The sequence below is a fragment of the Emys orbicularis genome, chromosome 2, assembly GCF_028017835.1.
Source record: "Emys orbicularis isolate rEmyOrb1 chromosome 2, rEmyOrb1.hap1, whole genome shotgun sequence".
In the NCBI taxonomy this organism is placed as follows: Eukaryota; Metazoa; Chordata; order Testudines; family Emydidae; genus Emys; species Emys orbicularis.
In genome coordinates, this window is record NC_088684.1 from 24,843,472 (window position 1) to 24,856,277 (window position 12,806).

At 42.0% G+C, this 12,806-nt stretch overlaps 1 protein-coding gene across 1 annotated transcript in view; it reads right to left on the bottom strand.

The window, feature by feature from the left end:
* The window catches only part of DEPTOR (DEP domain containing MTOR interacting protein), a 112,933-nt gene that overhangs the window by 17,904 nt on the left and 82,223 nt on the right, over nt 1-12,806 (bottom strand). Inside the window, exons 9-10 of the mRNA XM_065399763.1 lie at nt 11,215-11,285; nt 10,373-10,477 (exon numbers count right to left, since the gene is read on the bottom strand). Of these exons, the coding sequence (XP_065255835.1) occupies nt 10,373-10,477; nt 11,215-11,285 (176 nt within the window). The remainder of the gene's footprint in view (nt 1-10,372; nt 10,478-11,214; nt 11,286-12,806) is intronic.

Below are 12,806 nucleotides of genomic sequence, written 5' to 3' on the forward strand. Positions count from 1 at the left end.
GCATTTCTAAGCCAAACAGCTGCTCGCCTTGTTTTCACAAACAAAAGTGCAATTGTTTCTGATTGGCTATGACTAGCTAAATGGAGCCATAGCTTTAACCCAACATCTTTTCCTAATTATTCATCAATATGTTAAAGGATGACAGCTTGTGTCTTGAACAACAACAACAAAACACAATGAGAATTGTGATGAAGGTTCTATTAAGTAGGTCAAGCTGATCAGAACCCCTATATGCTCTGTAAACATTTAAGCCAAGTAACTACAATATACACAATGCTAACAATGACACCATTATGGAGGAAAATAAATCTAAAGAGTTCAGGACATTAACTAAACTGTTCTATAAGGCGCTAATCCTAATTGATGCCAAAGTGCTGACTGCAATGAGAGTTCAAAATATTCAGCGTCTTGAAGGACTGGGCCCTAATTCACTATTTATTAAACAACGTCCATCCTTATTTAATGTTCAACCTTCCTGAGACTGTAGAAATCCAGTCATGGGACAATTTTTAAAATGCGGCCCCATTATTTAAGCAGTCTCTGTTGTCTAGGAGTGATCTGCAGTAGCTCGAGAAAGCTCAAGTGTGTAAGGTCACAGCTGCTCTGTCTGGCACTAAATCTCATCATTTAATGGGTTGTAGACCACGCTGGAATTTAGAAGTTGTATCAAAACACAAGCACAGCACTGTTTTGCATGGCAGCTGAAATCAAGACTGCTTTATCTCTGTCTGAATGGATATAGCTGTAAAGGCTCAGAAACAATTAAGAAAAGCAAATACACAAATCCTGGGTGTGTGGATATCTGAGCTATAATGTCATAAAACTCCCTCCTTGTTCAGAAATATTTTTTAAACCTACATTTTATTTTAAAAGTGTGACTTGGTTTAAAATAAAACAACCCTAACTAAGAGCTAGCAGATAACTTTTTGAAATGTGTTTGCAGCTGATATCAAAAGATGGTAACGTATAGACACAAGTATAGTATGTTCATTGTTTCCCAGTGATGTTTTAGAAAGCAGAGACACAAACACTGGGTTAAATTCTGATGTCATTTTAAACAGTCGTAAACTCAGACACAATGGAGGGACCAAAATCTGACACATCATGAAGAATTAATATTTTTGGAATATTTCAGTTCTTATAAGGAAAGTTGGCTGATTTCTTTTATGGACCTATAAAGCTCTCTGTTATAATACTGTCTTTAAAAAAAACTACAATGTTATCAACAACATAGTACTCTTTTACATCGTCTTTATGGGTCAGATTCAGATCTGGTATAGGCAGGTGCAACTCCACTGAATTCAGGTCCCATATGTTTAAGTACAATTGCAAACATGATATTACGGTGAAATTCAGACTTATGCACAAGGCAAACTCATTCTATTCTGTAGGTTCTTATACTACCCTCATTATCATAGTATCTGAGTATCTTCCAACTGTGAATTTAGCAACATGACTAACATCTCTCCTGTAGTTCAGGCACAGGACTAGGAGTCAGGAGATCTTAAACAGACAAAAACTATGTCCCACTTAAGTGCCACTTGAGCCATATTTTGTGGTTCCATGGGTCTTCGTCTTAGTCCTCTGAATAGGGGTGAATTTTACCCATATAACTTTATGGGCTAACATTTCAGATCCTGAATACTCAGACTAGTACTCCTTTGTCATTTAGCCTAGCCCCCATGCTAGCTTTAGCAAGGCCCGCAGACCAAATAGAAAGTGCCATGCAAAGCTGGCTAAATTTTTTAAAACTAATTTTACATTCAATAATTCAGAGAGGAGAAGTCCAAAGTCTACCAAAGCAGATGCAGTCTCTCCCCACCAACTCCTGCCTTCTTCATGATGACTATGCACTCAAAGACATCTGCCTGCAGTTGGGTGAAGATTTCGTAATCATCCAAAACACACCCAAAATAAAGAGCAGGGTCTCTGATAAGATATCTTTGAAACAGACCAACCCTTAAACAACCTTATAGACAAAAACACAACTAAAGAAACAACTTGACTGCACTGCAAGGTGGTGGACAGAGGAAAACAGGGTGACCAGACAACAAATATGAAAAATCGGGACAGGGGGTGGGGGGTAATAGGAGCCTATATAAGAAAAAGACCCCAAAATTGGGACTGTCCCTATAAAATTGGGACATCTGGTCACCCTAGAGGGAAAGGGTGCGGGGAATGCATGCCAGAGGGACATAAGGACGGGCCCTCTACCCCATCAGCTCTCTGCCTCCTATTGGTCAGCCCGAGGGAGGTGGGAGTGGATTGGCTCCTCGCTCACCCCACCTCAATTTAAACCCTTGCCCTAGTCTTTTGGAGCCTCTTGCTCCACTGTCGTTACCTCACCTTTCCTCCATGTAGTTGTAATACAGGAGCTGTGTTTTCTGGAATCTGCGGGTCTGACAGATTGCCAGTTTTGTAGGTCAAGAGGGAATTGTTTATTGTTGGGGCCAAATCAGCAGCTGGTGGGTTTTTTCACCTTCCTCACAGCACCATGCAGGTGCAATCAGATTAAATAGGAACAGGACTTGGAGATTAGCTTTAGTGACTTGTACGGATGTTTAGTTTGTCACAACTTGCAGCCAATGTCCAGTGCAGATAAAAGGCCAAAAGGGCCAGCTCCCAGAAGTAAAGAGACATGGGATTTTACTGGAGGATGCTGGGCCTATGGGGAAAAGGGGAGCTCTGGAGTCTTAGCAGACTGAGGTCTAGCTTTGTTACCCTCTGTTTCCCTCACAGGGGTGTAGGAGGGGGAGAAGATTGTGTCCTTGATCACCTGCGACTCCTAATCAAATGGCCAGTTGGCTTCCAAAGTATAACCCATGTTACCTAACCCCAGTGAATACTCAGCAGCTGTGAAACTGCTGCTCTGCAAAGCATGTCTCTCTTTTAAAGCCAGTCCCTGCAAAACTTGGTTAGGAAATCCAGAGTGCACTGGAGAATGTAGCACAGCTCAGGGGGACATAAGCAAACCTTGGTAAACCAGGAGTTTACATTTATCAGAGTTTGTACCATACAAAGTTCCACACAATGGACGCCAATCCTTCCTCCCTGTTCTGAAGGGGCCGTTTCTCGAGCACAAGCAGGTATTTCAGTCTCTATTGCCCCCATTTGCATGAAAATCTGTGTCACCTATGATGTAGTTACCCATCCACAGGGAACTAGAGACCACGTAATCATCTCACAAGGCCGAGTCAATTTGTTCTAATGGTTCAGATTTATACACATGTATCATCTGTATGTACAGTGCTTTGAGATCACAGAGAGCTAAGTATCAATATGGGGAGAGTGACTGGCTCAAAGTCACCCAGTGAATCAGTGGCCGAGGCAGGAATAGAATCCCAGTTTCCTAACGCCACATCCCATGTCCTATCAACCCAGCCACACTGCTGTCTCCTCCAATCAGTGCCAACTTAGGTCAGATTCAACCAGCCACTCAGCAATGAAACCTTGCAACTTGCTACCATGCTCCTAAAACAGGCAGTTCCCTGCCACTCAGAAAGTTATGACATTTTCAAATCATACCCCACACCCCAAGATTCTGCCACAGAAGAAGAATGAAAGAGAAATTGTAGCTGCAAGGTAAGGAGATGGGCAAGGGCGTTGAATCCCAAAGGGGACTAGCTAATAACTAGGAGGGAGAAGGTGGCTGAGGAAATATTGCATGATTTAAATAAACCTAAAGATCGTTTGCTAATGTTATAGATGGTCACCGCCCTAGGAACTCACTGGTTATACTCATTGTACTCTAGAAGGATGGCAAAAGAAAGCTTTGGCAAAGCTGGTCTGCATTTAGCAGGCGGACTAAGTTTTGGAAGTGACTTAGTATGTAGACCCAACTCCCAAGGTCAGATTTTCCATCACAGACTCCCTTATTAAGAGAATCTTGTTTTTCACTATGATTTTTCTTTGCTTGTTTGTTTGAAGATAAAAAAGTGATCTTCTTAATGAGTCAATTGTGTTCACTAACATCACAATCAACAGAAACATTTCCTGCAATTACTAAAACACTGCAGGATTGGACTCCCGAATGAATAGCAGCAAAATTAGACATCTAGTGCCTGATTCAGCTCCTGTTGCAGTCAATAGCAAAATGCCCATAATTTAAATGGTATACAATCCACTGCTTAATTCCCTGCTTGAGCAGAGGAACCACATTACTTCCATAAATTAGCATCAGAAGTATTTCTGTGTCAAAAACTGGGCATAGGAATTACTTTAAAATCCAAATATTAACTCAGAAGTTACTATATTGCCATTAGTAGAGGGTTTAAATGAGCCCTTTTGCTTCATTATACACTATAAATGCAGGAAATTTTTATTTTTTCAAAAAAGCTTTTTTTGTTGTTGTTCTAAATCAGTGGTCAACAACCCGTCGATTGTGATCAACTGCTTGATCCTGGAGACACTCCCAGTCGATCGTGATCTCCAGCTGTGACAGCGCCACGCCACCCCCGGAAGCGGCCAACGTGGCCCTGCGGGGGGGGGGGGGGGAAGACAGGGGTCTCCGCACACTGCTCCTGCCTGCAAGCATCACCCCCGCAGCTCCCATTGGCCGAGAATGGGGAGCTGTGGCCAATGGAAACTGCGGGAGTGGTGGCTGCAGAAAGGGGCAGCGCATGGAGCCACGGTGCCCCCACAGGGACCGCAGGGGCACGTTGGCCCCTTCCGGGAGCGGCGTGGCCATGTGGTGCACTACTGGCTGGCAGGGTGCGGGGGTGGACCGGCTCAGGATGGGGAGGAGGTGCCAATGTGCCTGAGTAGGGCCAGGGCAGGCAAGGAGCCTGCCTTAGCCCCGTTACACCACCAATCGGGAGCCACCTGAGGTAAGTGCCCCCACAGTGGGAGCCGACCCCCCAACCCCCACCCCCTCCCGGAGCCAGGACCCCATACTCCCTCCTGCACCCCAACCCACTGCCCCAGCCCTGACCCCCCTCCCAGAGCCAGCACCCCAAACCCCCTCCTGCACCCCAACACCTTGCCCCAGCCCTGACCCCCCTCCCAGAGCCAGCACCCCATATCCCCTCCTGCACCCCAACACTCTGCCCAAGCCCAGAGCCCCCTCCTGCACCCAAACTCCCTCTCAGAATTTGCACCCCTCACCCCCTCCTGCACACTAACCTCCTGCCCCAGGCTCAGCCCAGAGCCCCCTCCCACACTGCAAATCCCTCAACCCCAGCCCCCTGCCCCAGCCTGGTGAAAGTGAGTGAGGGTGGGGGAGAGCGAGTGACGGAGTTAGGGGGGGGGGGTGGAGTAAGCGGGGCGGGGCCTCGGGGAAGGGACGGGGTAGATCCTGGGTTGCGCTTAAATTCAAAAAGTGATCTTGGGCGTAAAAAGATTGGAGATCACTGCTCTAAATTAAGATCTTGTCTGCTCTGGAAGATTCTATGGTGGCTGAAAAAAACCTACAGCTGTCTCTTTAACGGCAAAAATGAGGCCTGTAGCTCACCACTGATATGTACCAGTGTGGTGCCAGCTTTGACAGCAATGAAAGTTGAAGTGTAGATAAATATCTGGCATATTTTTTTACCTGTATGGTTGGAGAAATAGTGGTAACAAATCCTGAACCTGCCTGAGCACTGTCTGTGCCCTGCAGCTTACAATGGTGCAACCACTGGTGAAGCTGCCCAGCCGCATACTGGTGATGAATGACGAGTCCCATGTTTGCCAGTGCAGAAGCAGCCGTTGTGAAGTGATGGGATGACAGGAGTCCAGAGAGTGAAAGCTGCACAGCGTTAGTTAGACGGTGGAACACCCCATGCTTTTTGTTTATGCCTGTTTACCATCAATGGCTAATGAACATTTTGGGGAAATGATGTATTTCATAGGTTTCAACATCGTCAGCCTTTCAATTAAGATGTGAGACCTCCGAATACAGAAAATACTCCAGCAAATCAGGGGAGACCAGAACTGATACTACTGATGTTTCTAAAGTGATAAACAAGCATGAAACTCACCCCTCTCAGCGTGTTTCAGGCCTTCTTTATACTTCATAAAGGGCAAAAGTCTCATTTTTTAAAAATCCCTTGTGGGTCACTGTCACAGGATGTGCTAGCCCTTTAAGATCCAGTTCCACCTGAGCCTAGTTTTCTCCTCTGTCATGGGGTCTGGAGGTTAGAGATAATATGATCAAGAATGAGCCAGGTGGTTGTGGGATGACTATCTAAGAGGCAGCCTGCACTTGGTGTAGAGAGAGACTCACCAGGACTAGGTGCTAGGGAGTGCTGAGGAGCTCTCTACTCAAGAGAGCAGAGGCAGGACCTGGGAGAGGTCCTTCACAGTTGCCAAGATGGTAACCCAGGAGCAGACCCTTAGAGACTTTGCTAAAGAGGCTGGATGAAGGCCTAGAAGAAGCAGACCATGTAGGAAGCTGTCCAGGGGAAAGTGAAGCAGGGGTGTTGAGTGAAAGGACAGTGACTGGGAGTCCCGGTTTAAGGACCCTGGGCTGGAACCCAGAGTGGAGGAAGGTTTGAGCTCCTCCTATAGCTCCAACTGGCAGTGGTGGGTATAAAACCCTGCTCTGAGGGGAAAAGGGTGATTGACCTCTGAGAAAGAGACCCTTGAGTGGGACCACCTGAACTCTTTAGAGCCTGGAGAGGGTAGACAGGACTTGTTTAGGCCAACTTTATTTGCCCCGGAACAGGAGGTCTTGCAACTTAATTATAGTGCCATGTCGCCTCAATGCACCAAGATATTCTATCAGTAAGTGGTGACTGTGGACCTGTAGGGAAATGGGTCACAGAGTGGGAAAATCAAAATGTGATGTCACACCCACATGAGGCAGGCATGGCAACTATTGAGTGAGTGTTGGAGAGCAAATAGCCACTAATCCATTTTACATGTTGCTTATAGCATAGCAGAGGTATTTTCAGATCCACTAAGGTTTGAAACACTTCAAACTATCCTCGAAGCATCATAACACCAAACTGCCTGAAAGCAATTTTTGTCTTTGTTTTTTTAAAGTTATATTTCCACTAAGAAAAAATAAATAAATGAAAACTTACCCTGCTGCTACAACTTGCTCTTGTTCAGCACGAATCACAGGACATTGAAAGCTAAAATAGAATTCTGTTCTCTGATCATCCAATTGAGTCTCTGTTGCAGAATGTAGCTTATAAACCCCCTGAAGCCCTGCCATACCTAGCCATACCTAGTTGGATAAGTGCAGGAGAGAGTTGCAGTTTCAATTTGAAATTTTCTTCCTTTTGTCAATTTAAGTCAAAACCAAACTGGACATTATTGTAGAACAGGTTTTATGGTAAAAACTTTCAAACCTGGCTCACTGAATTTAGACTCCTAAGGCCATATTTAGACACCTACGTATAAAAAGGCCTGATCTTTCAGAAGACCTGAGCACCCACAAACTCAGTGAAGTAGATGAGACCAGCAGGTGCCGAGCACCTGGAAACTGGGCCTCTTATACATAGGTGTCATGTTTAAAAATTGTGGGCACATATATATTCCAACCATTACATTAGTAACACTTAACCACAGTCTGTTATTATATATATTTATCTCTGCCCCCTCCACATAGCCTGTGTTTAAGAACATAGCTACAGTGTGCCATGTAACACATTTGTCACCAACTTTTTTGATTGTTCACCCTTCCTAAATAAAAGCATTTCTGAATTGAATCTCTGTCTAATGTAATTATCAAATTCAGCAGCCATTTGGTCACACAACCCTATTGAAATATCAGTAGGCTTCAGTGTTTTCATGTAGTAATTGGAACCAGATGGCAGCCATGTCATTGGTGTTTTTATATAATCAGTTAACATTTTTGTATAAGATGGGAATTCTAAGAGTGAATTGCATCTGCTTCAACAGCACAATATGCTATTACACTATGTAAATATTTATCCATGGTCTCTTTCACTCAGTCACTTGGGGCTCAATCCTGTAAGATAGTGAGAGCATCCTTTTGACATGCTCAGTTCCCTTTGCAGTCATCTCACAAGAGCCATTTAACACTTTGCAGGATCAGAGTCTGATGGCCAAATACTAAGAGTTGCTTTGTACCCTCAAAGACCACTGAAATCAATGGAAGCCGTGGTTTCTCAGTCGCTCTAAGGATGTGGCCTTTACTCTGCAATCGAATCATTTCAGAACACAGATCTAAAGTAGTCATCTGTGAATGTAAAACGAGGAAGAGACTTATGGGGCTGACTGCCTAGCTCTGCCATTAAAGATCACACGGAAAGCAGCACCATGTAGACAGACCTGATGGTACTGAGAGAGCCCTGTACCATAATCCCGAAGCAGTGCTCAAAGCAGGGGTATAAGTGATTATACCATATCCCAAATCTCACTGCTACCAGCTGAAAGTCAGGGAAGGGGGAACAGGGGTATGTGATCATGTTTTATGGGGTGGAAAGGATTGGGTGGCATTGCTAACCAATAGTGTAATATTAAACCCTTAGGTATAAAACTATAAATATTTGTTTGCTGGTTATTATTCTGGGGCCTCAGATGCATACTCCATATTTTAACAATGATCTTTGTCCCCCTCCCAGACTTAATGCTATGTGCTAAATTCCCCAAACAGGATAGAGGGACAATCAGCAAATTGGTAATAAAAAATGTACCTTTTTTTTAATCTCATTCGCAGGTCCTAAAGAGCAGACCTGCACTGAACACTAGTTTCTACTAGGTGTATTGTCCCATCATGCACTCTGGTGGCTACGTCTGTTCCACCATTAAAGAATGCTGGCTACTGAATAAATCAAGTGGTTTTATCAGCCAAGACTGCATAAGGCGTAGTTCCAAAAACGAACTCTTCTACAAAGTGACACGCTGAGCCTGGGCTTTTCCTCAAAATTTTGCCCTTTTTATCATAGCCAGTTTTCCTTGTTATGGTACAGTGCTCAGAGCAATACTGGCAGACAAAGCTTCTTACACCAAAACACATCTTCACTGCCAGCAGTTATTATGCCTAATGTTCTATTTGAAATATGCCTGCCTCTGTGCTTCTAAAAAGGGGAAAGATTTACTTTGGGGGGCATGCATACATTATAATGTATTGTCACATACTTTCTTTAAATAGTCCAGAGAGAAGAGTTTTGAAAACAGACAGCTTAAGTAAACAGACCAAGCTTTTCAAATGTTACGCCTCAAATTAAATACCTAATTCCAGGGGAGTCTAGCACCCACATTTCATTAGGAGTGGCAAGTGCCACTTCTGAAAATCAAGTCACCTATATAGGTGCCTAAATATAGACTTAGGTGCCTACTTTTTGAAAAGTTTGATCAGAATGTTTAAAGTGCAGCTCTACTCTGAAAAGAGACGCTATAAAATAGCACCACTGAGCTTATCAGATCTGCTCTGTGTGTGTGTTCAGAGCAATTTCTGCTGATTTTAGTGACTAAAATAAGTTTTTACTATTTGCCTCTATGAGTGCTGTGGAGTTAAGAGTGTGCTGCATTCCATTCCTTCTTGTATATCAAACTCTTTATTAAGTTCCCACTGAAAGCAACTGCGTTGCATGTGCATCATTGATGACATAAGTGGAATACAATGAAGTTACATGAGTGTACCTGAAGGCATAATTTGGCCTGTAAAACCTCTATTGCAGTTTATGAAGCATGAAATGGACAGAACCCATCTTAAGTTTATCATCCCAGAGTGAAGGGATGACATTTTAAAACAAAACCCCACTATGTTTACTGGTGAAATGAGCAAATTAGAGCTGAAGTCATTTAGACAATAAATATGAAACCCCACAACGCTATTTTTACAAAGTCACATTTCAGAGGAGAACCACATTATCGTAAATTGGTAAAATGCAGAGAGAATAAAGATTGCTATAAACCACTTGAGTAAACTGCTACATTCAGGGTTCCAAACATCAACATGAATAGGAATAAGTTTGAAGTCCTGGAAGTGTAACTCCTTTATACTTTAGGCAGGATCAGTGTTCTAAGAGGACCCATTTGAAGTGATATTGTCAAGATATTTTAAGTCTTTACCTATGTTATTTATAACTGAAGATTATTCAAAGTGATAGAATTTAGAAAAAACAATTAATTTTTCACCATGTATGCTGTTTTTCTACCCTTTGCACTTGACTCAGGTTGAACATTGGAGCAAGACGGCGGTCAGTTTTCCCTTCCAGTTCTTACACATATTGGCACAATCAAATATAGCAAAAGTGACATCTGGAAAGAAAAACTAAAGAGCTTTTAGTAAAAAAAAAACAAGAATCAGAGAACCTCTAAGACAGAGAGAAGAAAAGAGGAAGGGTGACATTTTGGAGGAGGAGAACAACAACATTTGACCCCAAAATGCAAAAGGCTGGTGTCTCACAGTGACTGGCCAGACAGCATCACTGAAGGATACAGAAAACCACTAGATAAACAGCTGATGAAAAATTACCTTCATCCCTGCCGCAGCTGCAGGGCCACTGGGATCCACAGCCTGAATATGGCATGGCTTGCTCCCCCGCACAACAAAGCCCCACCCAACAGCATCACCGACAACCTTGAAAAGGAAAAAAAGACAAAACAGTGTCCATGTAACTCATGGGGTAAAGTCCCAGTGGTTAAAGACATGATTTCAGCATCTTGTAGTCACCAGCATACAGTAAATGCTGCTCTGTGGATAGAAATACTTTACAGTGCCCTCTGCATGGGCTATTAAACCTTTATTTATAGAGAAATCTACCAAATGAATGACTGCATTTGCTTCTACTGTACTCTTCTTTTTTAAGTTACATCAGAGATGTTGACTAAAGGCTGTGAGAAGCTGTGCTTCCAATTAACAGGTTCAAAAGGGTTACTTTTTAAAAGGCTTTTCTTTTCTCTCTTATTGAATATGAATCAACATTTCAGTCTTATATTAGTCTAGTGGCCCTATGCAACTCACATTTAAAACTTTAATTCTGGATAGGTAAATACAGTACATATTTCAAATCTCTTTATAATCTTAAGTATTAATAAAAAAACAGTTCAGGACCATTAGTGCAATTAACATTACTAGATTTCTGTCAGTATAACTCTACCAAAGTCAATGGTGTTAGGCTGGCATACTGATGGGTATAATAGAGTGGAGAATCAGACTCCACATGTATAAAACTAATTTTAATGGAATCTTATGGCTGAGATTTTTAGAGCACAAGTATCAGGAAATGTAACTAGGATCTAATTATACCATCAGAAAATATTTGTTTGAACCAATTTACACAACGTATAGAAGAAAGATATGTACTGGAGACGTACTGTGAATGTTTTTCTTGCATATGGGGCTCCAGGCATCAAGAGTTCATCAGAAGTCACTGGTCTCTTTAATACTGCAAAAACATACAAAGGAGTATTAAATACAAACCTTTCTGAAGAAACTTTCATAAAGAATTGTTCTAGGATACATTGTCTTCTCTGTCTTACTTTATTTATAGGGCTTAATGTGTTGTGACCTTAGTCCATGCCTAGACTGATGCAAAGTTGTAAAAGATCATTAAAAAATCAAATATAGTATAATCCTCATTACCTGAAGGGACCATGGAGGGACTGAGATACTATGCTGACAGGCATCCTAACTCTTCCTCAGACAGAGACAGATTAGATAATCTACACTACAGCAAACAATATTATTAGTATTTGTGCAGTCATTTACTCCTGGGTAAAGTGTGCGTAAAATGCTACAAAATCAGAACAGGTGTAATTGTACAGGTGTAAATGACTGCACCAAGTGCAAGGCAATGGATACACAGGCCCTCTATTAATTACATTTGGCTTCCTCTGTTTTTTTAATTATGACTATGTTTGCGTCTTGTTTTCAGTGATAAACTATTTCTGATGACATATGATTTTCTTATATCATGGAAGCAAGCTGGAATTTTTCAGGGATAACATCCTAACATATCTGTAAGTGTCCTAAAATGCCATATACGGAAAGAAAAAGAATTCAGGAAGATACACTAATAAAAAAAATTTCTTTCACTAGGATATTGACAAAATGATCTTAAGAGTTAAACTTTGCAGATTCTGCTAGTACCATCATTCTATCTTTTTGAGATCAAAGCCAGGTCTAGTTTCTCCTTTTTAGTTATCAACTCTTACGTTTGTACTGCAAGATGTTTTTCCAGAAAATTCAACATGTTCTGTTGACTAACATGTCACTGCTCTGTAATTCAGATTCAACTGATCACAATTAGATAAATCATCTGTACTGGTGTCCTTCACAGTGTTTCCCTAAATTATGCCTTCAGGAATAGTTTCTTTTTCCCTTGTGATTGGCCAAGCCATGCCTCAGACTTCCTTTAAGTTTTCATTTCTCATGAAATACGCAGAACTCATCCAACAACTGGTCAAGGTCCAGTTTATTAATGTTCTTCTCACCTGATCATTCTGGTTCTGCTATTGAGAAACTTTCTAAAAAACTCATTCCAGTTTAGCAGAGGATTACTTGGAGTATGGGAAAAGCTGGTAGATCCCTGCTCACTGGTCCTTGTTTCAAACTCAAAAATAAGTCTGTTAAACTGTTCTGAAGGTAGAATTTATGCCTAAGTGATTTTTCATTTTAAATAGAAACACTGGGTAAGGAAGGTGTCAATATATTCTTTTCTACCAAGATTTTATAATCGTCTATCTTAAGATATACTTCTTCTCACTACTCATGTGACATATATAACCAGAACCATAAATGAATGGAAATAGTGGGTATACTTAAGATAATGCATATGTTTATCAACAACAAAAATGCCAGCCTGCTTGTCACAGTAATATTTCCAGGGTATAATGAATGGTTTAACGGGAGCAAAAGTTCACCATTTAGAATACGTCATAGAAGAATCGCTGGAGAGAATACCCGA